At 50.0% G+C, this 24,041-nt stretch overlaps 2 protein-coding genes across 8 annotated transcripts in view; one reads left to right on the forward strand and one right to left on the reverse strand.

Annotated features, from left to right (window-relative positions):
- Dhx8 (DEAH-box helicase 8) overlaps positions 1-5,603 on the forward strand; it is a 30,665-nt gene extending 25,062 nt beyond the window's left edge. For both annotated transcript variants that reach the window (XM_020157692.2, XM_074045492.1), the window contains exons 19-23: positions 1,045-1,182; positions 2,839-2,967; positions 3,153-3,349; positions 3,831-4,010; positions 4,941-5,603. In XM_020157692.2, the coding sequence (XP_020013281.2) occupies positions 1,045-1,182; positions 2,839-2,967; positions 3,153-3,349; positions 3,831-4,010; positions 4,941-5,160 (864 nt within the window). In that variant the 3' untranslated portion in view covers positions 5,161-5,603. The remainder of the gene's footprint in view (positions 1-1,044; positions 1,183-2,838; positions 2,968-3,152; positions 3,350-3,830; positions 4,011-4,940) is intronic.
- A 3,202-nt stretch (positions 5,604-8,805) lies between these two features.
- On the reverse strand, positions 8,806-24,013 carry Etv4 (ETS variant transcription factor 4). 6 transcript variants are annotated; one of them, XM_074045499.1, is made up of 13 exons: positions 23,808-24,013; positions 23,195-23,305; positions 22,914-23,007; positions 22,623-22,670; positions 15,706-15,759; positions 14,301-14,427; positions 13,578-13,721; positions 13,084-13,352; positions 10,831-10,902; positions 10,625-10,693; positions 10,289-10,461; positions 9,928-10,029; positions 8,806-9,664 (listed from the first exon to the last, which is right to left on the reverse strand). In XM_074045499.1, the coding sequence occupies exons 2-13, from the start codon at positions 23,252-23,254 to the stop codon at positions 9,440-9,442; spliced, it is 1,437 nt and encodes a 478-aa protein (XP_073901600.1). In that variant the 5' UTR covers positions 23,255-23,305; positions 23,808-24,013; the 3' UTR covers positions 8,806-9,439. The 6 variants fall into 6 exon arrangements, with proteins under 6 accessions (XP_073901600.1, XP_073901599.1, XP_073901594.1 ...); XM_074045498.1 differs by having other exon boundaries at positions 13,578-13,739; XM_074045493.1 differs by lacking the exon at positions 23,808-24,013 and adding an exon at positions 23,441-23,577 and having other exon boundaries at positions 13,578-13,739.
- Between the last annotated feature and the right edge of the window lie 28 nt (positions 24,014-24,041).

Here is a 24,041-nt window from a genome sequence, read left to right on the forward strand (position 1 = left end):
GATCTATAAATTTGCCTATTCTATGTATCACATATAAGTGGAATCATACAGTATTTGTCCTTTAGTATCTGGCTTATCTCACTTGGCATAATGCTTTCAAGGCTTTTACATGTAATATATGCCAGAATTTCATTTTTTAAGAGTGAATAATATTCTATTGCAGTATATACCACATTTTTTCCCCGTCCATCTGTTGATGGTTATTTAGAGTGTTCCCACCTTTTGGGTGTAGTGAGTAATGTTACTGTGAACTTTAGTATAAAAATATCTGTTTGAGACCCTGCTTTCAATTCTGGGTATATTCCTAGAGGTATAATGGCTGGGTCATTTGGTAATTCTATGTTTAACTTTTAAAACCACCAGCTTGCTTTCTATAGCTACTGCACCATTTTACATTCCTACCAGCAATCTTAAGAGATTGCCTATCTCTCCTTGCCTTATCAACACTTATTTTCTGTTTTGTCTTATTTTTAATTAAAGCCCTACTAGTGTAGGTAATGTCTTACTCTGTTTTTGTTTGTTTATTTTTGCAGCGCTGGGGATTGAACCCAGGGCCTTCCTTGTCCATGGTAGGCTAGTACTCTTATCACTGAGCTACTTCTCAAGCACCTTATTGTGGTTTTATTTGCAATTTCCCTACTTACTGGGAAAATACAGCTTTTTGGTCATATATATGTCTTCTTTGGTGAAATCTCTATTTAAGTCCTTAGCCATTTTTTTAGTTAGGGTATTTCTCTTTTTGTTGAGTTGTATATGCTGTCATTGTGAGGGGTTTTGTTGTTGTTTGTTTGTTTTTACAGTACTGGGGTTTGAAATTAGTGGCTTGTGCTTGCTAGGCAGGTGTTCTACCCCTTGAGCCATGTCCCCAGCCCTTGAGGCAATGTTTTTAGAAGTTTCAATGCTTTTGAATAGTCTGCATTTGTGTGGCTTAGTCTGGAGATTACTGCTGCTTTCACTGGTGGCGCTCACTGAAGTGACAAGTCCCCTCCGTGTTAACACTGGCAAGGCTAGTCTTGCCATCACTTGCTTTCTTCTCTGCTCTAGGCCATGGGCATCAATGACCTGCTCTCCTTTGACTTCATGGATGCTCCGCCCATGGAAACCTTGATCACAGCCATGGAGCAGCTGTACACACTGGGGGCTCTGGATGATGAGGGCCTGCTCACTCGCCTGGGTCGAAGGGTAAGGGACTGATACAATTTGTGGTACTTTTGAGACGATTCCTTCCCCCTTCTTCTGTTCTGCATATGTAAGCTTTGAAGTCCTGGAGAAGCTTTGAATGGGATTCTAGATGCTTTCTGTTTTTGAGACAGGATCTCAATATGTAGCACAGACTAGCCTAGAACTCTTGATTCCCCTTGCCTCACGAATGCCAAGATTATAGATGTGCTCCCTTGGCTAGATGGGTTTTTTTTGACCTAAATATTCTACTACCATTTGAAATATTTCTTCTTTATAGAAAAATGAGCTTTTATTCACAGTTCGTTTTATTCAGGATATATTAGTCTAGTCTTTATTTTATTAATTTATTTTTGGCTTTTTTTAAAAACGTAAATAATGTTTTATTTACGTTTTTTCTCTTAGCATATATTAATTATACAAATGGGTTTCATTGTGATGTTTCCGTACATGCATATAGTGTACTCTGATCAGATTTATCCCTCTATTGTTATTTTTGGGATGGGTGCTGGGGTTTGAGCTCAGAGCCTTGTACTTGTGAGGCAAGTGCTTTACCATTTGAGCCACAACCCCAAGCCCTAAAACAATTTTTAATGAGTTTCATTATTCTGTTTTTATACATGTGTATGAAGTGTTTACATAATATTCACACACACACACACACCCTTCATCCTCACCCCTCTCCTTTCAGTCTGTCCTTCCTGCTAGGTCCCACCTCCTACTAGTCCCCGCTTTTTTACTTTTTTTTTTTTAGGTCTAGAATCCGTAATGAGAGAGAATATGCAATATTTGTCTTGCTCAGTCTGGCTTATTTCACTTAACATGATAATTTTCAGTTCCATCCATATTCCTCCAGAAAGATTGAGGTTTGAAGCCAGCCTGGGCAAATACTTAGTTTATGAGACCCTATCTCAAAAATACCCAACACAGCTGTGTGCTGGTGGCTCACGCCTGCTAGCTACTCAGGAGGCAGCAATCAGGAGAATCGTGGTTTGAACCTAGCCTGGGCAAATAGTTTGTGAGACCCTATCTCAAAAAAAACCCCTCACAAAAAAAAGGCTGGTGGAGAGGCTCAAGGTGAAGGCCCTGAGTTCAAACCTCAGTACTACCAAAGAAAAAAAAAAATACCCAACACAAAAAAGGGCTGGCAGAGTGGCTCACATGGTAGAGCATCTTCCTAGCAAGTATGAAGTCCTGAATTCAAACCCCAATACACCAAAACAAACAAACAAACAAACAAAATGATAGGGTCTCCTGCTAACTTTGCCCAGACTGGCCTAGACCTCCTATCCTATGGAGTAGCTGCCACCACTAGCTTTTTTTTTCCTTTTAGAAAAGGTCTTAGGTCTCACTATGTAGCCCAGTTGGACCTGGAACTTGCTGTGTAGTCCAGGCTGGCCTCAAACTCATGATCCTTTTCCCTTCACCTCCTCAGTGCTGTGATTACACCATGTCTGGCAGTAGTTATGTTCTTAGCCACTTAAGAACATTGGGGTTTATTCAGGGAAGAAAATAGAATTTTTCTGGAGGAGAGAGGTACCCCTCATCATCATGATGACAAGGAACATCTATGGTCTGTTGCCCCTTTGACCCGTGTCTTGCCCTGGCCAGTCCACGTTTTCCACAGGAATGCAGTGCAGTTTCTTTTTCTTCCTCTAGATGGCAGAGTTCCCTCTGGAGCCAATGCTCTGCAAAATGCTCATCATGTCTGTGCATTTGGGCTGCAGTGAGGAAATGCTGACAATCGTGTCCATGCTGTCTGTGCAGAATGTCTTCTACAGGCCCAAGGTAGGGAGTTCAGCCTCATGCTCAGACAGGGGTATGGTGAAATCAGCCTGTTGCCACTGTGATGCTTAGAGTGGGGCACTTTTGACAAGGCCTCATAGGGTTCTCTAGGATGTTCATTTAGTAGCTGTTAGGTGGGGAATGATCTGCCATTTCTGGCATTTCTGATCTGTTGCACTGCTTGGCAGGATAAGCAAGCCCTTGCAGATCAGAAGAAGGCTAAATTCCACCAGACTGAAGGAGACCATCTCACCCTTCTGGCAGTGTACAACTCGTGGAAGAACAACAAATTCTCCAACCCATGGTGCTATGAAAACTTCATCCAGGCTCGCTCCCTGCGCCGGGCCCAGGACATTCGGAAGCAGATGCTAGGCATAATGGATAGGTAAGCCGGGAATGTAGCAACTTCCCTGTTTGGGTTGAACCTCCTTGAGTGTCATGTCTTCACCTCTGCATGTACCTATGAAGCTGTAGGCACCTATATTCTTGCTCCTCCCAGGATCCTTTTCCTCCAGCATTTCCATCTTTGTTATAGTCCTTCTCCTCAGGTACAGATGCGGCTAAGAATCACTTCAGAAAGTGCCTAAGAGGAAGATGATTTGTTAGTTGAAAAATGCTTTGTTTACAAGCCTCCGGAACATTGTCAGTCTGGCGTTGAATTCTTGCCTAACTGAAGTGTCTGGCTTTTAGTGCCTCCATCTTATCCACTGTATAGAGCAACCCCTGTAATGCACTTAAGGCTGGAAGGAAGACCCTGATGTCTACTCTGAGGGCCTCAAGATAGAGGCATTGGGCACTGTCAATCTGGAAGATAGCTTCCCTGAGAGTGGAACAGGTTCATGTCTTTACTCTTATTCTCATGATAGACACAAGCTGGATGTGGTCTCCTGTGGCAAGTCCACGGTCCGAGTACAGAAGGCCATATGCAGTGGGTTCTTCCGTAATGCTGCCAAGAAAGACCCACAGGAGGGTTACCGGACTCTGATTGACCAGCAGGTGGTCTATATCCACCCTTCCAGTGCTCTTTTCAACAGACAGCCGGAATGGTAGGTGGAAGGTCCTGGGCCTAGGGGGTCTTCTGAGCAGAGAACCTAAAAATTCCTGGCATGTCGTGCTTGTGTTTCCACCATCCTTAGTACTTCCTCTTCTAACATTGCTTATATTTCCAGAGCACACAAACCTGATACAATGTCACACTCTTTTAGTAGGGGTGAGAGCTAGGAAAGGATATTAGAAATTGTCTAGTGAGATGATTTAAAAATTTTAAGTAGAAGCCGGGGGCCAGTGGGTCACGTCTGTAATCCTAGCTACTCAGGAAGTAGAGATCAGGAGGATCATGGTTTCAGGCCAGCCTGGGCAAACAGTTTGCGAGAGTCCATCTCAAAAAAAAAAACTTACAAAAAAGGACTGGTGGAGTGCTCAAGGTGTAGTCCTGAGTTCAAGCCCCAGTACTGCAAAAATAAATAAATAATTAAAAAAAAAATAATTCAAGTAGCATGTAAAAAAAGATTGGGACTCTTAGGGATAACTCTAATATAAAACTAACTTAAAACCACTGCTTCCTTTCACAGTAGAAAGTGGGTTGAAGCTGGGCCTGCCTGGCCTTTGCTGTCCCTTCATGATAGCTTTGAGTCCTCTTCAGGACTCTAGAATTCTGTGGAAATCATCTGAAAAACTACCCTCTTACTTCTCAGAGCAAGAAACAGTTCCTGAGAAACGACGGTCTGGCTCCATGTCCTTTAACTAGTTTAAGCCAGAGCCAGGACTAAAACATTTCCCTGCAAGCTTCCTTGTGTTAGAGGGTGTAGCTCTTACTATTGGGATGTGACTGTCTTAAACAGACCATAGTTGTCCTAAGGGTCAGGCAGGTAAGGTGAGAGGGAAAAATGTTCACTCAGCTGAGGTCCACAGGGGACCAGGTTGGCTGTGGAATGGAACCTGATCCAAGGTTTAAGTCCTATTTCTGTTGCCCTTAGGGTAGTGTACCATGAGCTGGTGCTGACCACAAAGGAGTATATGCGTGAAGTCACCACCATTGACCCTCGGTGGCTTGTGGAGTTTGCCCCAGCCTTCTTCAAGGTCTCTGACCCAACCAAGCTAAGCAAACAGAAGAAACAGCAGCGTCTTGAACCCCTGTACAACCGCTATGAAGAGCCGAATGCCTGGAGAATATCCCGGGCCTTCCGGCGACGCTGAAAGGCAAGCTTGTCCACTTGCCTGTCCTGCAGCAGTGGCCCAGGGCTTGGACTTCCTCTTACTGATAAAAAGCTGGTTCTGAACATACAGCTATCCTGTGACTGCATGGCTTAATTGGACATTTTCTAAATGTGACTGTAAGATAGAAAACAGGAATTTAAGCCTGCCTCCACTGTAAGTCTTGGGACCAGTGGAGGCTTATAGATAACATGGGAACAAATTGTATCATCTTTAAGAAAGGGGCAGCTTGGGTATCCCTGGGATGGGAAAGGGGAGTGAGTGACCATATATATGACACAGATGTAGTGAGGGCCCTGATGCCCTGACTGGAGAAGAGAACCATAGCACTCATCTACAGTATTGGCCCCATTTTCTGCCCTCTCCCCAGCCTGAACTTCAGCTTAACCACCTGAAAAATATTTATTTTCTCAAGGAAACAAGAATGGGTTTTAGTGACTGTTTCTTTTAAACTGAAAGTTCAGAATATTGGCCTGGCCTCCGTCTTTGGGCTTGAACATGGTATATAGCCCAGATCTCCAATCTTGTGTCAGCACTGGAGAAGCTCACCCAGCTCTGCCAGTGGATGCCCTCATGATGAACCCTTCAGTGTTACTGAATAGCGTTTCAGTCTGGTGCCTGATGGTTACATATGCTACACACGAACATAAAAGCCTCTCTTTCCCTCTCCCTGCCTCCGCCTGCCACATTCAGTATGCAGTGTGTCCCATTTCCTTTTGAAACATGCTAAGTAGTGACACAACTTTTATTTTATTTCCCTTTGAGGTCCTAAAAGGACTTGAACAAAGGGATTTTAGGGTCAAAGCCTCCCCTCCCCCACCACAAGCAGAAAGCAGAAAACCTGCCCAGAGCCAGTTAGTGTTGTCCAACGTTGTGCTCTGGGACTCTGTGTTTGGGGAGTGGCTATCTCTGAGTGTTCCTCTTAAAGCAACTAAGGCGGTTCCTTACCTGGAGAGAAATCAGTGAGTCCTGTTGGGCTGGGCTGTGGGGCCTACAAGCCAGCTGGCAGATTGGCTATATGCTGTTTTATGACATTACTCCCACTGCCTCCCCCCATGTTAGGAAGTTTTGAAATTAGGCAAATAGAACTACTACAGGATTGCCTGCTAGACACTGAAAAAGACTATACTACCTTCTAGAGATAAAGGAATATGTGTTGTCACTGGCAACAAAGAAAGCACTGGAAAGATGCAATTCAGAGATTCCAAGGGAGAGGAATATAGGCCAGGGAGCATGCTGACTGCAGATCCCTGACCCTTACATTAAGCTGAGTGAGGGCCTCTCAGTTCTGTTGGAGGATGCTCCTCAGTGAGCCAAGGCCAGCAATCAAGGGCAAGGCACTGTTACATGTCATCTTGTAGGGAAAGACAAAACAGGGACTACCAGATGAAACTGAAAAGAAAATGGGCCCAGCACCTAGCTCCTGTCTTCATTCCAGTCTGGATCTCCCTGTTCTGGAGCTGCCTTGGACTGAGGCAGCTCAGCCTGTCCCAGCTGTGTGCCTAGCACACAGACACTGTTGGTGCCTGAGCAGAAAGGTTGGGATTTTAAGCTGAGTTTGAAAAAGGTTTAATTTAATAGGCCAAGGGAAAGGGCAGCATTGCTGGTAGTCCTTCTGCCTTAGGTGAGCAAGAAGGCTCCAACTGTGGGTATTCCTTGTCCATGTTTACCCCAGAGCTAGTGTCACTTCCCTACTATGACAGTGTGGCTGGAATCTGACCTTCTGACTGTCCTTCAGAATAGCCATGTTGCCACTTGTAATCCTACCTACTTAGGAGGCAGAGATGGAGGATCACAAAGCTAGCCCTGGACAAACTCTGTGAGACCCTATCACGAAAAAACCCAACACACACACACACACTCTCTCTCTCTCTTTCTCTTGAAAGAACCCATCACACACACACACACACACAAAAAGGCTGGTGGAGTGGCTCAAGGTGTAAGCCCTGAGTTCAAACCCCAGTACTGAAAAAAAAAAAAAAAGCCATGTTGACAGAGTGGAGGCTGCTCTGAGGGGGAAGGAAAGAGGGATCCTGTCCGGATTTGGAACGGGAGCTGGGCTATAGTTCTCACATAATGAAGCTCTTGTTTCTGTTCCTTAAGCCAGTTTTTCCCAGGACTGAGTGACAGTTCAGCAGGGTGTGGGTCTCATGTACACACAGCTAGGATCTTGGCCATCAGAGTGTAGTATTCACCCTAATTCAACGGGAGCTTAGCTCGAGTTTCCTGCCCGGCACATGTGCTGGGTTTCTACTTGCATTTGTGCACTTGGGAGCCATCCTGGGGCACATGCAAGCTCTGCTGCAGGGTCAGGCTTCTTGGTCTAGGTTTTCTCCATCCATTGGAACACCATTTGGTGTTAACTACCCCTCTATCAGTCATTTCCTCGCAGTGGCTGCTGTAGCTGTCAGGTTAATGCCCCTCCACATTTGAGGATTTAGAGTTCTGAGCAGCTTGTTAACAGTTCAGAGGACAGGGGGCAGATGGCTTAACCTGCGGAACCCTTTCCCTGGACACTGCTTATTTAACTCCTTCTCTCAAGTGCATGGACCCTGCCCTCAGGGTTTCCACATGATTTTTTGTACCTTCTTCCCACCATGATAGCCTGGCTTTAGTGCAGAACTAAATTATATGTGTGTATATATACACACATTAACTATATTACATACATTTAAAACTTGTTTTAGAATTGATTTTCTGTCTCTTGCTTTGAATTGTCAGTACACTGATGTTTTGTGTTTCTAAGAAAAATGTCATTTTTTTCTTTTTTTGTGGGTAGTGGTTAGGAAATTTCCCTTCCTGCCGAGGCTCCATGGTCCTAATTAGTACTGGCCAGAGGCTGCTGGCTGAAACAGTTCAGATATTACCAGAGCTGAATCGTGTGGCTTCAGCACGGCTGTTGTTCCATTGAGCAGGAGTCTCCTGTTTTCACCTTAGCCCTCTCCAGGAAGCTGTTTGTACACAGGTTGACTATAGATAAATCTATTCTGCCCCCTCCTACCTTCTCAGCCACACTGCCTCTGGGTGTCACTTTTCTACCCATCCCCTGGACTCTGATCTCTCAGATTTGGACAAGAATCTGCCTTTCCACTGTCCCTTGCCCTGAAGACTTAATTCTCCTTCACTGGCCTATCCAGGGCCTGCTCTACCTGCCCCTCCCCACCCCACCTGCTTCCCTTGGCATCTTTCTCCTTCGGTCCACTTTCTAGACAAACACTTGTCTCCAGCCCCACTGGGCCAGAAGGGAAGATAAACAGTTGGGGGACACATGGTGGACACACAGGGCGGCCTAGTCACGGGAGCAACTCTGGTCATGGTAGCTCTAGTCCAAGTATCTCCTTGAAGTCCCAGAGAGAGGAAGGCTGCACTTCAGGGACCATGCTAATGGTGGCCAAGGAACCCCAATCTAATTTACAAAGTACCCTTTGTCTATTATTTCTGGGTCCTCACATAAACGAGGGGGGAAAGCAGGTACCAGAAGTCAAATTTTCAGAACAAAGTCAATTCAGAAGTGAATTTTTATCCCCCTGAATCTGTAAGGAAAGGGCCAATGCTGGGCCCCCAAATCCAGTCATTTTCCCCCAAGGCCAGAGCTCTTTTCACCCCAGGTCCTTGCACCAAGGCAGCAAAGAAGAGACAGCAGAGCAAACAGGAGAGGCAGGGGCCTTTATTAAGGTCTGGCAGATGAGGTGGAAGTGAAATCCCAGGCCTGGGTGGTCCTAGAAAAAGGCAGAGGAGAGGCAAAGGGCACCTAGGAGTAGGACCCTGTCCTTCCCCGCTTCCACCCAACACCCAATCCCAGCTTCCTTCCACCTGCTCCTGCCTCTGAGAGCACAGAGCACCAAGAACGGACAACCCAGTCCTTTAGGGCCATAGCTTGGGGTGGAGTGCAGAGTCTAGGCTTCTGTCTCCCACAGTGGGAGAACTGGGAAACCCCATTCTCTGTCCCCAGCACAGAACAAACTTGGAGTGGGGCTCGGGCCTTCAAGCAGAACCTAGTCAGGGGCTGAGCTGACCTCCTGGGGACAAAGGTGAAACACCAGGGGAGCTTCTGAGACCCCACCTTAGACTTGCCTTTTCTCTGCTTTTCCTTCCCAAAGACTGGAGTGAATGGCTGAGTCTGGGCAAAGGCAACTGATGGGACAGTGGGGGTCTACCCCAGAGACATCTGTGGGTTTCAGAGTGGGGGTTCCCCAACACCAAATTCCTCGATATGTACACAGGACAGCACCCATCTATGGCCAGGGGTAAGCCCTGGTGGCTAGTAAGAGTAGCCACCCTTGGGGCCAAAGGGCTGGGCAGGGCCAGCCAGCTCTGGGAGGTAGGCAGGGCTCTCATCCAAGTGGGACAAAGGGACTGTGTCCTCCTCACTGACTGGCCGGTCAAACTCAGCCTTCAGAGCTGGACGCTGATTGTCCGGGAAGGCCAGAGAGAACAGGGCTTCAGGCTCACACACAAACTTGTACACGTAACGCTCACCAGCCACCTATGGAGAGAGAGGGGCTGGGTCAGCCCACGCCCCCAACTGGGGGATGCAGCCCTTCTCTGGGTCCAGGCAGAAGCATGGGACCTTTCCCTCCCAGGCTGGTTCCCTGGCAAAGTCTGCTCCTTTCATGGTCCTTGTTTACTCCCCTCTGACAAGTTCGTTTTCTGCTCCTACAAACTTCTGAGAAATGTTCTCCTTGCCCCGCCCTTGTCCCCTTCCACAGCCATTGTCCCTGTCCCCATCTTTGGCCCTCTAGCCCCGACCTTCTGCATGATGCCTTTCTCGTAATAGTATCTCAGTGAGCGGCTCAGCTTGTCATAATTCATGGCCGGCCGGTTCTTCTGGATGCCCCAGAGCCTGGCGACCTGTTGACCAAAGAGACAAGTTTTAGGGTGGAGATGCTACCTCAGAGGACACATGGAGGGCAGGTCAGAAAAAGCACTTGAGATTATTGGTGCAAAGAATTAAGCCAGCCCTGCAACTAATATAGACTCAGGCTTGGCAAGAATGCAGGTCAGGCAGAGCAAGGACAATGACGAAGGTACATACTACTGTCACCCAGGTTCATTCATCTCCAAGCTCCAGAGTTGTGGGTAAGGAGAGGTGGGGAAATCTGAAACCCACCTCCTCAGGCTCAATTAGTTTGAACTCCATTCCCCGGCCTGTCCAGGCAATGAAATGCGCATTGGTCGGGTCATCCAGTAGGGCCACCAGAAACTGCCACAACTGCAAGGCACCCCGGCGCTGGTAGGGCGGTCCCTCTCGGAATGCTCCAACCCCTTCCTGCTTGATGTCTCCTGGGGACATGGAATTAGGAGGTGCATGTGTGGGGAACGTCTTCCCCAGACCCTTTCCTGACCCCTCAAAACAAATGAAAGGTAATGTGATCCTGTAGGGACACAGTGGGGGGTAGGGTGGGAGAATAAGACCCTGACCCTCCCATGAAGTCACCTCTCTGACCTTCAAATTTCTCAGGGACAACGCAGACATCATCTGGGAATGGTCGCAGGGATTTCTCATAGCCATAGCCTTGTGGAAGAAGTTGAGGATTGACTGATATGACACCCCAGAGTCCAGAGGGACTCCTGGCTAGGGAGACCCTCCCCCATGGCAAGGCTCCCTACCCCCAACTTGGAGGACTTGGGGAGGGAAAGAGGGGACCTTACCCATGGCCCCATCACCCGGGGAGGGCCCGAAGCCCTCTGAGTGGAGGTACATCGATGCACATCCAGAGACATCTGCAGAGGAAGAAAGGCTGACGTTATAGGTGGCTGAGCAGGGTTGGGGACAAGGAAGCCCTACACGTATTCAAGTTCTTCCTGCCAGCCTGCTTTCCGCTGACAGTCCTTTTCCCAGTTGCCTGCCCACCACCAAATCCCAGGGGAAGTTCACCCAGGGGTGGTGGTAGGCGGGGTAGGGGGTGGGAGGGGCTGGGGGGGGCTTGAGCCCCTCAGCTTGAGGGCTGCACAGAGGGCATGCATGCAGCAACTGGGGCTGGGCAAGCTGTTCCACAGAGCCCAAGATTCCAGGGAACAGCTGTTTCCTGTGAGTTCAGCGGAGAAGGGGGTGAGATGAACCTCCGGGGAAAGGGTTTGGTGTCCACGCCTAAGAATCCCTCAGAGCAGATGTCCGGTCAGCAGGTCAGGTTCCCAGCCGTGTGTGTGTGTGTGTGTGTGTGTGTGTGTGTGTGTGTGTGCGCACGAGAGCACGCAAGCACCACCAAGCACATCTGGGGAAGAGGTGTGTGTGTATGTATATGAGAAAGAGAGAGGGAGCACGCAAGCACTACCAAGCACATCTGGGGAAGGGGCAGTGGGCACCAGGCTGTGTTTCCTCAGGTCTAACAGCACATTCCACTCCATTTCATTCCATTCCATAGGTCTGAAACCTCCCAGCTCCACCTAAGGGAAGGCGGCTGTGGGTAGCCACCATTCAAGTTCCAACCCCTTCCCGCCCCTCGCCTCCACTCCCACCTATGAATGAGATGCTGAAATTTGACACCTCCGGGAGTAGGTGGGAGGGTGGGTTCATTCATTCCTCCATTTTGTGAATGGAATTCCTGACTCCATTCAGGGAAAGCTGAGGGGGGAGGGGCAGGAGTTCAAGGGCATGTAACACAATCCCCTCCGGTCCACAGCCTTTGAAGGTTAGCAGCAAGACAGTCTCCCGCCTCCTCCCACTCAGCCACCTCACAGCCAGGCCAGGCTCAGGTTTATGGCCCAGGTTTGAGGATGGGAGCACCCATCCGGTTCTCACTTGGGGAGCTTCAGGGTTTGTGGTTCAACCCCTGCTCCTGAAAAGCTGTGGCACCAGGAAAAGAGAAATTCTAAAGCTCCAGCCAGCTCTGAGCCCACGCTAATCTCTGGCTTTATTTTGCTAATGAAAAAGTTGCAGATAAACTCAGATTCCAGGCTAATAACAATGTAACAAGAAGGAGGAAAGAAGAGAAGGCAGCAGTCTCTGGAAATGGCCTTCCCTCCTTGCTCAGGGCTTTGAACTATAGCTGTTTATGAACTTGGCTGAGCGCAGCTCGCTCCTGTCAACAGCCAAGTGGGACCAGAATTTAAAGTGGTCCCTAGGTACCGAGCTTTTAGGCAAGAGTAGTGGGATGTGGAAACCACATATAACCCTGCTTTCCTACTGAAACTAGAGCTGTATCTTCAAGTTCATCCTTTTTTTTTTTTGCGATGCTGAGGTTTGAACTCAGGGCCTACACCTTGAGCTACTCCACCAGCCTTTTTTCGCCTGGCTGCGAACTTCGATCCTCCTGATCTCTGCCTCCTTAGTAGCTAGGATTACAGGTGCCAGGCAAGAGATTTTTTGTTGTTTTTTTTGGGCAGCACTGGGGTTTGAACTCAGGGCCTCATGCTTGCTAGGCAGCCACTCTGCCAGTCCTTTCATCCTTTTACATTTTTAAGCTTTTTTGGGGGACAGGGACCAATGACACATTCCATTCATCTTGGTATCCTCCAACTCCATAAATTAATGTTCGGGGCACAATACTTTTGTCTTAGTAGGTAATTAAAATCCCAAATAATGGGCTGGGGACATGGCTTAAGTGGTAGAGTATCTGCCTAGCAAGCACAAGGCCCTAAATTTAAACCATAGTACCGCCAAACACAAACAAAAAACCTCAAGTGAATGTTAAGCAGTAATAAATGCCTTAACCTTCCTATTGTCATAAGCTACCCTGAGGCCAAAGTACTATGTATCCTTTATCTTGTTATCTGAATGTTTCCTGATTGGAAAATGACAATTCTTTTAAATATATAAAAAAAGTGAATGGGTAGGTGGGATTATGAACTGAAAACATGATGGTGAGATAAAACCTTGTGGGGGACACCTTCTAGGCTTCACTGAGCTATTCACTTTAGCAAACCCACAAAATCTCTGAGCCCTCCCCAGGAACAGTCTCTTACCTGTGTCGTAGGCGAAGTCCGTCCGCTCCTGTTTGATCACCACCCCCGCCCCTGGGAACCTGTGCCCACTGACCCCACCCTGGCCCACAGCTGGCTGGCCGGCCTGTTCATACAGGGGGTCGTGGTACTCCTGCTTGAAGCTCTGCTGGGGGTAGGGTGGGCAGGGCTCCGACAGCTGGTGTTGGTAGGGGGCTGGGAGGGGTTCCCGGCCCCCTCCCTGAGATGATGTGAAGGAGTGGCACATGTCCAGGGGCTGCTGGAAGACGGAGCTGGATGTGGTTGGATGGAGAAGGAAGAGAAGAGAATTCTACATTAGCCCTTCCGTAAGCCTGCCACTCCCAAGCTTGTCAAGTGAGCTCTGGAATATGTATGTGGGTGGGGCGGGGGAGGGCCTTGATACACCTTCTTCCCCACCCCCCATGCCAGGTCTCAATAGAGAACTCAGGAATCGAGGCCAGGCCTGGGCCCCCAAGTGCAGTGATTTGTCTCCTTACCTATGCTCCCCGAGGTACCCATGGCCAGGGTGGGGCTGGGAGGTGCTAGAGGATCTCAGGAAACTCCGTTGTTCTGCCCTGGGAAAGGGCTGCAGGGGTGACTGTCCAGGGGCACCAGGGGCAGGGGACTTGATGGCAATTTGTCTGGAGGAGTCATAGGCACTGGAGTTGAGGGGGAGATGGGGATGAGGGGGCAGAGAAGCTAGGTGAGCATCTTTGATCCCTCCTACCCAGGGAAGTAAGGCTACAGGGATTAGAGGATGGATAGAGGTTTGGACTCAGATCCAAGTGAATTTCTTTTTTTCTTTTCTTTTTTTGTGACAGGGTTTCATTATGTAGCCCAGATTGGCCTTGAACTCACGATCCTCTTGCCTCAGTCTCCTGACTGGTAGGTTACAGGCCTGTGCCACTACCTGAAACTGGGCATCATCTTGAGAACCTCTTCCCAGCCCAGAGCAAGTATTTTGGGTGACACAGCAAGGCCATACTGAGCTCTGGCCTTAACACATGTCCCAGAGGGTCCCCTGCATGGTCCATCCTGCCTACTTAGAGAAATCCTCAGCTGTGTTGCTCCCTGACAGGAGCTGGTGAATCCTTATTGTTGTCTAGCTTACATCTCCACTGCTGCCTCAGCTCATGGGTGTCTCCCTACCCCCCATTGGGAGTGCACCTGCCTCATCTGTCCCCCGACACTTCACCAGGCACACCTGGACTGGGACTCACCTAGAATAAAGGCACTGCTCGCCATGGTGGTAGGGGGGTGGCGGCTTCCTGCTGCAGGACAGGACCGGCTCTGTGCGGGGACTCTGGGGCTCCTTCTTGATCCTGGTGGTGGGGCTATGGAAAGCTACTGTGGGGTTGGGGTGGGGCAAGAGCAAGGCCAGACTGTCACAAAAGGGGCAGGCAGGGCTTTGACACCTGCTCTCTAAGGTCCCCTCTCTTGGTCTCAGTTCTCTGAGATCCATAGTCAAAACACTTCAAGAACATTTGGCCTCTGTACATTGTATCTAGTTTCATACATCAGACTAATGGCTGATATTAACCAAAGGAACTGAAAGTCCAGCATTTAATGCAAACCCCAATCCCAGAAAACACCTTCATAGGAGTGTACACCTCCAACTTAGGGCTTTCGGTTTTCCTGAGTGCCCTTGAAAATTCCAAGGGAGGTGCATGGTTTCTTCCTTGGGGCTAAAAAGAATCTTTTTCTGCTTAAAGCTGGATATTACCCCACTTGAATGTCATCTGAATAACATTATGCACGTGCTCCTAATTATCTGTGGAGAACACTGGCCTTCCCAGTGGCCCCTGCTGGCTTCTCAAAGTCCAGCCTGGAGGCTGAGCCCCAGAATGAGTGAGTTCCTGGCTTCCTGCAGTGCAGTCAGATGCCCTAGAATAGAAGGTTTTGTTATCTGCTGTTTTCCATTCTTCGTGTCTTGTTTCATCTCCTTGGTGAAGACAGCTGAGAGAGCAAATTATCTGACATCCAAGCATCGATGTGACACTACTGACAGGGACCAAATACTATTTGTATGTGTGTGTGCATGTGCGTGTGCGTGCGTGTAGGGGGACGGTCCTGAGTACCATGGGATGTTTTTAACATCACTGTTGGTCTCCACCCACTGTGTCATTTGCATCCAAACCAAGAATGTCTCCAGCCATTGCCACACATCTCCTGGGGAGCAAAATCACCTGAATTGCATGAAAATGAAAGAACAGTAGAACTGGGCCCAAGCCCCTCAATTGGGATAAAGGATGGAAAGAGAAAGTGTCTGTTCCAAAGTCACACAGCTAAGACAGGGCAAGCCCCAGATTTGAACCAAGGGCTTCATCTCTCATTTGCTGCCCTGGTCTTTGAGTCTAAACCCAAGAATAGGGGAACCCTGACTTTCACCCTCCATTTTATGTATTTGGTGCTGGGGTTTATTTATTTATTTACAAATTTAGGTGGTGCTGGGGTTTGAACTCAGAGCCTTGTGCTCACTAGGCAGGTGCTCTACCACTTAAACCATTCCACCAGCCCCTTGATCCTTTCTTTAGGAGACAAGCTGATCTCTACCCCATGATTCACTGGAAACCCTCTTCCCCTCTTCCCCCAGCCAATTCCCTTTATCCAGGGCCCTCTACTCACAGTTTTCTGAATGGAAATCAGGAACAAATTGCTCATCGCTGTCTGGTACCTGAGCTGCAGAGAGAGGTCAGAGGTGAGTCTGGGGTTGGGTCCTGGGTAGCAGCCCCTTGGAGACACCATCATGGTCACCCTGCAGATTAGCACCAGCCTAGGAGAGGACTAGAGACTTCATGAGACTGAGGGCAACTCCACCTCAGGTCCTAGTGTCCTCCATCTGCGAAAAGACTCTCAGAACCTGTCTGAGCAGATTCCAGTCTTTTCCTAGCTTTGTCTCTATTACCTCCATTTTTTCTGAAGTGCAATCAGACCTGCCCTTCAGAGTTTAACTAAGTTCCCTCAGAGCTCACAGCAGAGTCACATCTGGGATGGGCAGGAGTTCCAAGATGTGGGTTCCTGTGGACTTGGAAATTCTGAATCTGGGGTGAACCTAGGAATCTGCATTTCAAACAACTTCCCAGGTGATTTTTAGATGCCCAAGAGTTCTAGAGCCTGGGAAAGAAGACGGGATGGAGGAAAGAGGCAGGGTCAAGAGAGATGAAAGCAGGTGACAATGGGAAAGGAGGTTGGAGATACTGAGTTTCATCCTTTGATGTGGGAGGGCTTCCCAGGCCTGGAAGTCAGAAGAACACCCCCAGAGTGGAAGGAACTGGGTTTGGGAATGGCAAGAAAACAGCAACTCACTGGGGACATCAGACTCTTTTCTAGTTCTCCTCTTGGTCTCCCCAGCAGTGGGCTTCCCAGGTGGAGTAACCCCTTGGACCCTAATATTTTTGCCCTTCTCTAAGACAAAAAAATTAGCTGGGCATTGGTGGGTTCAGGCCTGTAATCCTAGCTACTCAGGAGGCAGAGATCAGGAGGCTCGAAGCCACACCAGGCAAATAGTTTGCAAGACCCTATCTCAAAAATACCCAACACAAACACAAGATCTGGTAGTATGCCTGCCAGCAAGCATGAAGTCCTGAAAAAAAAAAAATGGATTACAGCAAGAAGAAGGTTAGACACCAAGAACTTCCTGATAGTTCAGGAAGAAAGTGGGCCCAGGACGAGGCAATGGACTCTACAGCTCAAGGAGGCCAGGCTCTCATTCCTGGAGATGGCTCTAAGACTGGACAATGTAGAAACTCATGCGTAAGGATGCTCGGAATTCAGAATGGTTGGTGAGGCCTGAAAGCAGATGGCCAAAGACCACTCCACACCCCAGAGAATACAAGTCCACAACCCTCTCTTCTCCATCCTCCCGGGTCAAGGCTCCATGTGATTTCTGACTTGGAATTCACCACTGCTTCTTATCAGAATGGCTTGTTTCTACTCTAACCTCCTGTGTACAGGCCGGCATTTTCTGCACAGTCGTCAGAGTGATCTTTTTACCACAGACATTGAATCATTTCTCTCTTGCTTAAAAGGTGAAATCCAAACTCTGACCCTTGGCCTCTAAAGCCCCACATACTCTGGTCCTCCTCACCTCTCTGAGTGGCCTCTTCCTACCTGTCACTCCCCAGCACCCTGGTCTCCTTTCTAGCCCTCACCCCTACGAAGCTCAGTCCTTCTTCCCCAGACCCTTGCCTGCTTTGTTCTGGCCATCAGGGTGGAATTCTCTGAAAAGTGGCTCTTCCTGGCTCTCTGGCTCATGCTTTATTTTTTCCCTAGCACACATTGTTACTTAACTTGTCTTATTACTGTATTTCACATTTTTCTTATCCCTCTCCTCCGCCAGGAAGTTAAGATCCACCAGGGCGAGATCTTTAGCAGTCTTGTTCACCTGATTCTCTAGCAGCATCCAGAGCAGGATCTGGCTCAGAGTAGACAAGTCAACACATTATTTGTTCACTATGAGTAAGCGAGGAAGCACACACTGACCTCTGTCCCCAGACTAGCATGAGCCACCATTTCGGGCCTAGGAGCAAAAAGGGAAGAAATGCTAACCAAGCCAGCCCTTCCCTCACCCTGCAGCTCTCTCGCGCCACACATCAGGTCACACTAGAGGTGGCGGTGGGGGAGGTACATCTTACAAGAAATACTTTATTTATTTTTGCAGTACTGGGGCTTGAACTCAGGGCCCTCACCTTGAGCCACTCCACCAGCCCTATTTTTGTGACGGTTTTGGGGTATTTTCAAGTAGGGTCTTGTGAACTATTTACCTGGGCTGGCTTTGAACCTCGATCTTCCTGACCTCTGCTTCCTGAGTAGCTGGAATTACAGGCATGAGCCATGGCGCCCAGCTGTATTTGTTTTTACTGTGGTGCTGGAGATCAAACCCAGGGCCTTGCACATTTACATCCCCAGTCCTAGGTTTTGTGTTTTTGTTTTTTTTTTTTAAAGACAGGGTCTTACTACATAACCCAGGCGGGCTTTGAATGTTCAATCCTCCTGCCTCTGCCTCCTGAGTGCTGGGATTACAGATGTGTACTACCACACCTGGTTTAGATAGTTGATTTCATGACAAAGAGAGCAGGATGAGGGATTTTAAGAATAAAAGTCACCAGCAATCAAACTGTGACAGGTCAAGATGATACAATTCCAGAGTGATCAAATGGCACATGAAATCCCTTTGCAAAAACACACAAAAACCCGGCTTACACACGTCTTTTCAAGAAGTCCACCTACAACACAAAGACGGCCTGACTCAGGTCAGCTGGGCTTTGTTAGAAACACTGGTTCCCAGTCCTTTGTCCTGGAGAGTCTAATTCTACAGGCCAAAGGTGGCCTGGATACCCCCATTTGTAACCAGTGCTCTGGGCAGCCCCTTAAGGACAGGATCATTTGGAAAGTACTGAATAAAGGGAAGGATGCAAATCTGCTAGCTGCTCAGGGTGCAGACCTTTGGACCATTCGTAGGTGATACCCCAAATGCAGCAGGAAGGGGGTGATGGGAGCAGGGTGAGAACAATTTCCGCCCTGCTCTTAGGCAAGCAGGGTCCGAGGGCAAGAGAGGTACAGGACTTGGGGGTGGCTGACACACTCTGCAGCCCCTCTTGAGGCCTCATTAACTCTCAGTTTCCATTGAGGTAATGGGCAGGAGGCATCTCCTGTTGATGTCATTGGGCTAGAGAGCAGAGACCCCTGGAGGGTGGTCATCTGGCCTTTCCTTCTGCCTGCAGCCTGAAAGTTTAACCAGAACCTTTCAGAGAAGGCCTTTCCCAGCCCCCAGATCACACCCCAAAAAAGGTGGCACCACCCTCCTCCTGAAGCCAGGAGTAAACCTCAGTCTACTTGGTGCATCCCCCACCAAAACACTGGCATTCTCCCAAAACGGTAGGAGAGGGCCCTCAGTCATCCAGAGACCGTCAACAAGGATAGAAATCAGAACAGTAACCTGCAGCATTGAGTTCCTGGAGAGCAGGAGGTTTTTTAATTACCATGTTTGGTCTTGAGTGTACACTACTCTGTTTGTTGACTTGGCTATGTTTTAGCTGCCGGAGCCAGTGTGCCAGAGTCTGCCCCCAGTTCTGTGGCGCTAAGGAGGGGTTGATCTGCCTGGAGACCTGGCAGATGACTAGGGAGGGGGGAAGGGAAAGTGCTAAGCCAGAGAGAGAGAGAGAGAGAATTTTAAGGACTGTTCCTCCAATAGGGAGTCCCTAAAAGTAGAGGAGGGGCTTGAGGGCCTCCCCATGGGGTCCAGAAAATTGGAAGGTAATAGTCAAGCACCAAACCCCACCATGAATTAGCCACTCAAGGACCCCGAAATGCCTCATCACCTTGGGGAGGGTGAAGGGGAGCAATGATTAGGTGGAAGGGCTGGAGGCTTCTGCTCCATTGTGTCTCCACTGGCCTCTCACCTCACCCCACCCCCACCCTGACAGCCTGTAAGCTGGAAGGAACCAGTTCTGTATCTGTGGAGGGGACATTTGTCTCCATGAGCCTTCTTCTGGAAGGGGAGGAGACAGAAAGATGGAGGAAGCATTGAGCTAGGAAAGAGTGGGGAGGGGATTAACTGCAATCCCCACAGACACTCAGAGGCACCAGTGTGCATTTACATAAGCTCACACCCTAATTCCTTGTACTTTACTCTTGTGGCAACGCCACAACACACAGATGAAAGTGTCCTCCATGCACACGTTCCACACGCGGTATTCTTTTTGGACTTATGGATGAGGCAGGGAGAAGTCAAGGGGTCTAGGAGGTGGAAGCCCTGGGAGGAGGGTTTGGTAGCAGTGATTCTTGGGAAAAGGGGAGCACAGACCCATCCCTTCAGGTTCTGATCAAAGTCATGGATTGTTCTTTTCCTAGAAAGCCCCCATATCTTCAGGTATGGTGCACCCCCAAAATAATTTTACATGCAGCATCACAGAGATCAAGAACCCTGCAAGATCCACAAAGCTTCTGAGAATTTACAGACCCCAGCCTCATACAAAGGATGTAGACATGGCCTAGAGTCAATGTTCCTTACTACCAAACAGTTCACAAAGTCATTGTCCCCAAGGGCTTCTGAAGGTTCCTGACAAGCCTGGAAAAGAACCTTCAATCAAACCCAGCACACCTTTTACCATAATCAGACAGATCTTGGAATCAGCCTGCCTGAACCTGGGTTTCCCTGTGGCATCCTTTCTTTAGCACCTCAACAGATCCCAGGCATCCAGAAACCAGACACTCCCTCCTAGCCTCACTTCATCCCCCTCCGCTTAGAAAAATCTCAACCCCCAAAATGTCTAAGCTGCCACTAAAGAGCTCCAGCAACACTCACCCTCAATGCTGGACCAGCCGCGGCTGAACTCGCAACCACATCCGCATCTCTATCCCTCTATCCCTGCTCGGGTCCAACCTGGTCATCCCCTGAATTCTTCACAGCCCCACCCACACTACAAGGAATGGCTTCTGCTTCTCTCCAAATTGGGGCTTTAGGAAGAAACCCAGCTGAGGGAGGGGGGTTGGGCTCTGGCCCCCATTTCTCTTGATGCGCCCCATCACTGGCAAGTTTCCAAAGATGCTAGTCCCTCCCTGCCACCCCAAAGCTTCCCCTGGGCTGCAGGGGACACTGACCTGGCGGGAAGAGGCAGGAGAGGAGGCTGGGGTGGTGCTGGGATGGTGCAGGGGGACAGGGCCCCGGCAGCTGCATCTGTCTCCGCAGAGAGAGTGAGAAGGAGCGAGTGGCCTCAGCATCCCCCCCTCAGGCCTGGCCATCCATCGCCAGCTGGGAACCTGAGCTGCTCCCTCAGAAGGAAGGAGAGGGAACCAAGGAGATCCCAGCCCCCCTCCGCCTTGCATTCCCCACCCCCACCTCCCCACCCACTGGATTTAAATGTACAGGGACTCCCAAGGCAGCAGCATGTAACACACACACACACACACACACACACACACACACACACACACACGCACAGTCACACTGCCACATGCATACAGACATGCGTACCATCTCTAGACCTACCACCAAGGGGTGGAGCTTCAAAGGTTGAGAGATGAGAACATTTTCCTCCCCCTCCCATCCCAAACCCAGGCACAAATGGACTGACTTCTACCAAAATGCCATCCTGCGCCTACCCTAGATCACATCCTGGGAGTTGTTCACTGTGAGGACCCTCAGAGGATAGACAAGGAAAGGAGCCTGGCAAGCCAGACTGAAATCAGAAATCAGGTGGTGGCAAAGGAAGTCTTTGAGAGCTTGTGGAAACTGACACCTCGAGTTCTTCAGCTCCAACCCAGCTCCAGAGCCTGGAGGGGGGGTTGGGTTGACCAGGCAAAGCTCTGCCGGTATGTAATTTGGAGCTGGACAAGGTGTGCGGTCAGGGAAGATGTGCACAATACTCCAGAACCCAGACCCCTCCAGCACCCAGGCAGCCTGTCAACCTTAATTCCACAAAATTTCTCCAGGGCATGCTCTTTGCTAAATAAGTCATTCTGTCGATATAATATATTTTGGAGACATCATAGCCAAGACAGACCTCGTTAGTCTCATTCCGTGGATCTAGTCAGGGGTCTTTTTTCTTCTACCCCAAGCTTCTATAGTAGATTCTGGGGGAGGTGGATTTGAACTTTTAAAATTGGAATTTTTTAAAGGGTAGAGGCATGGCAGGGACCCTAAGGAAAAGAAGAGCCTTCAAGAAGGGGTTCCTAGTGTTTTTGTTTCTTGGTTTTCAGAATGTTAAAATAAAGAAGGTGTTAGCTAAGATGGGGGTGTTAACCCTTTCCTCTCAGGGACTGTCTAAAACACCTCCCACCTGCAGCCCCACCAGCAACACCCTCTGGCTCCACCAAAACACACCAATGAATTCAACCCGAGCACACTGCCCCACCCAGACCAGGACCAGCCACTGACCCATTCTGGCCCAGCATGCAGGAAGAGGGGGATTTGCCTGGGGGTGGAGGTATGGGAGGGATGGAGAAAGGACCAGTTGCTATTAGAATTATAATCAAGGCTATTTGGGGAGCCTGGCTCCTCTGCCAAAGTGCCAAGAAAAGAATTATTGAAACTTTTGTTGTTCTTTTGGCTTAGACAGTAAATTGGCCGCTGGAGTTGAGAGGAACAGAAACCAAGGGGATAAGAACCAATACGTTGGCAAGTGCTGAAGATAGGTATCAAATAATTGCTCGGTTTCATCTCCTGTCCTTCACTGCCTACCCCTCCCAACATCCCAACACCCCAACAAGCACCTTGACCTCAGTCTCCTGCCAAGCAAACTTTGCAAATGAAAATTTCAACGAGGAAAACGGGCTTGAGGCCAAGTTCCATTCAAATAAGCAAATACCCCACACAATGGTCTGATTCATCCCCAGGCCTAGTTACACAAGCCTGGCTCAGGGCAGAGAAAATAAATATCAATATAAGTGTCCACGCTGGGCTCTGGGGAGAGAGGAGTGCCTGCGAACTTGGGGAGGGGGCTTTTGAGAACTCTTGGAGGCAAGGAAGGGGACAGAGGAAGTGGGCTAGGTTCCAATACTAGCGCTCCTTTCCCTCAATAAAAAAAGGCAGAATTACTCACCTTCAGCGAGCCATGTCTCCTGTAAGTGACTTAGATCCTGGAAGAGATCTGAGGAGTGAAAATGGAATCGGTGGTGAGGCGGAGAATATGATGAGAGGGAGCCCTAGCGAGCCGCCGTTGTGACCTCTCCTCCCCACTGGGGATAAGGAGCCGAAAAGAATGGCCAGTCCCTTGGAAGGCGTCTTTTTGGGAAACGGGAGTGGAGTGGGGGGTGGTGAGCGTTCCAGGATCTGCCCTCCGGGTGTGCGGGTGGGGTGGGGAGAGGGTCGCGATTTGTCTCGAGTTCTTTACCTTCGGAGTCGGAAGGCGGTAGGGAGCCCGGGTCCACGAGCTTCCCCTGCGGGACCATCAGCGCTTCGCGCAAGCTCCCATTTCCGGGAGATTTCTGCGAGAAGGGGGAGAATGCCCCCGAGTCACCCTGAGGCGCCTAGTCTGGGGGGCGGGGTTGGGGTACCGGGGTGACTCAGGGACCCGGCCGCTCAGACCCGGCCGAGGCCGCGGGGAGGGGGCTGGCGGGTGACTAGGGGCGGGTGCAGGGCGGGGGCGGGCGTGGAGGCCGGCGCGGCGCTCACGCTGCAGAAGGTGTAGGGCACTTGCTGGTCCAAGTATCCGCCTTTCATCCTCCGCTCCATCCGGCCGCTCCCTGCGGCCACTCGGCCGGGGCCCCGCGCGGGGGCACAGACCTGGGGGGTGGGGGGAGGCTGTGTTCGCACTCCGTCCTGGGAGAGCTGCGGGGGGGCGGGAGGAGGTGCGGGAGGGGGGCGGGGAGAGGGCAGTCCTGAGGTTTCGGGTCCGACAGCGAAACTTCTCCGACTCACTGGGACAACGAGGAGCTTTCCGCCTGTGGGGCCGTGAGCCACCACCACTCCGATCCCGCCAAGGGAGGTCCCACCTGCTCCCGGGAGCCGGGATCGCTCTTTCTGCTTTCTGCAGCCCTCTCAGCCCGGGCTTGGTTACATAAGACACGTGTGTGCGTGTGTGTGTGTGTGTGCGCGCGTGTGTGTGCGCGCGCGCAGGAGCGGGCTAAGTGCACACCATTCGCACGCCCCCTCCAGCCCCAAATCCCGACGCCTCCCACCCTGTGCCCTGGAATCTGCGGAGGCGGGCGGTGAGAAGAGAGTGTGGTGTGTAGGAGGCGAAGCGGGGAATCAGTCACTCTCCCTTCCTCCCTCTCCGCAGCCTCACCTGAGGCCGGAGCGTCTGTGCTGGACCCGCGGGGGAAGCTGAGCATGCCCGGGGGACGACACCAAGGGCAGCGGGGCTAGGCCGGAGCGAGGCGGCCCCGGCTCCAGGTCCCCAGCGCACCGGCTTGTTTTCCCGGCGCTGCAGACAGTTGTGAGCCCGGGGGAGCAGCTGATTGGTGCATTTCCTTTGCTTCGGTCTCGGATCTCTCTCCCCCCACCCGTTCCCTTTGTTTCA

The sequence above is a fragment of the Castor canadensis genome, chromosome 11 (assembly GCF_047511655.1).
Source record: "Castor canadensis chromosome 11, mCasCan1.hap1v2, whole genome shotgun sequence".
Lineage (NCBI taxonomy): Eukaryota > Metazoa > Chordata > Mammalia > Rodentia > Castoridae > Castor > Castor canadensis.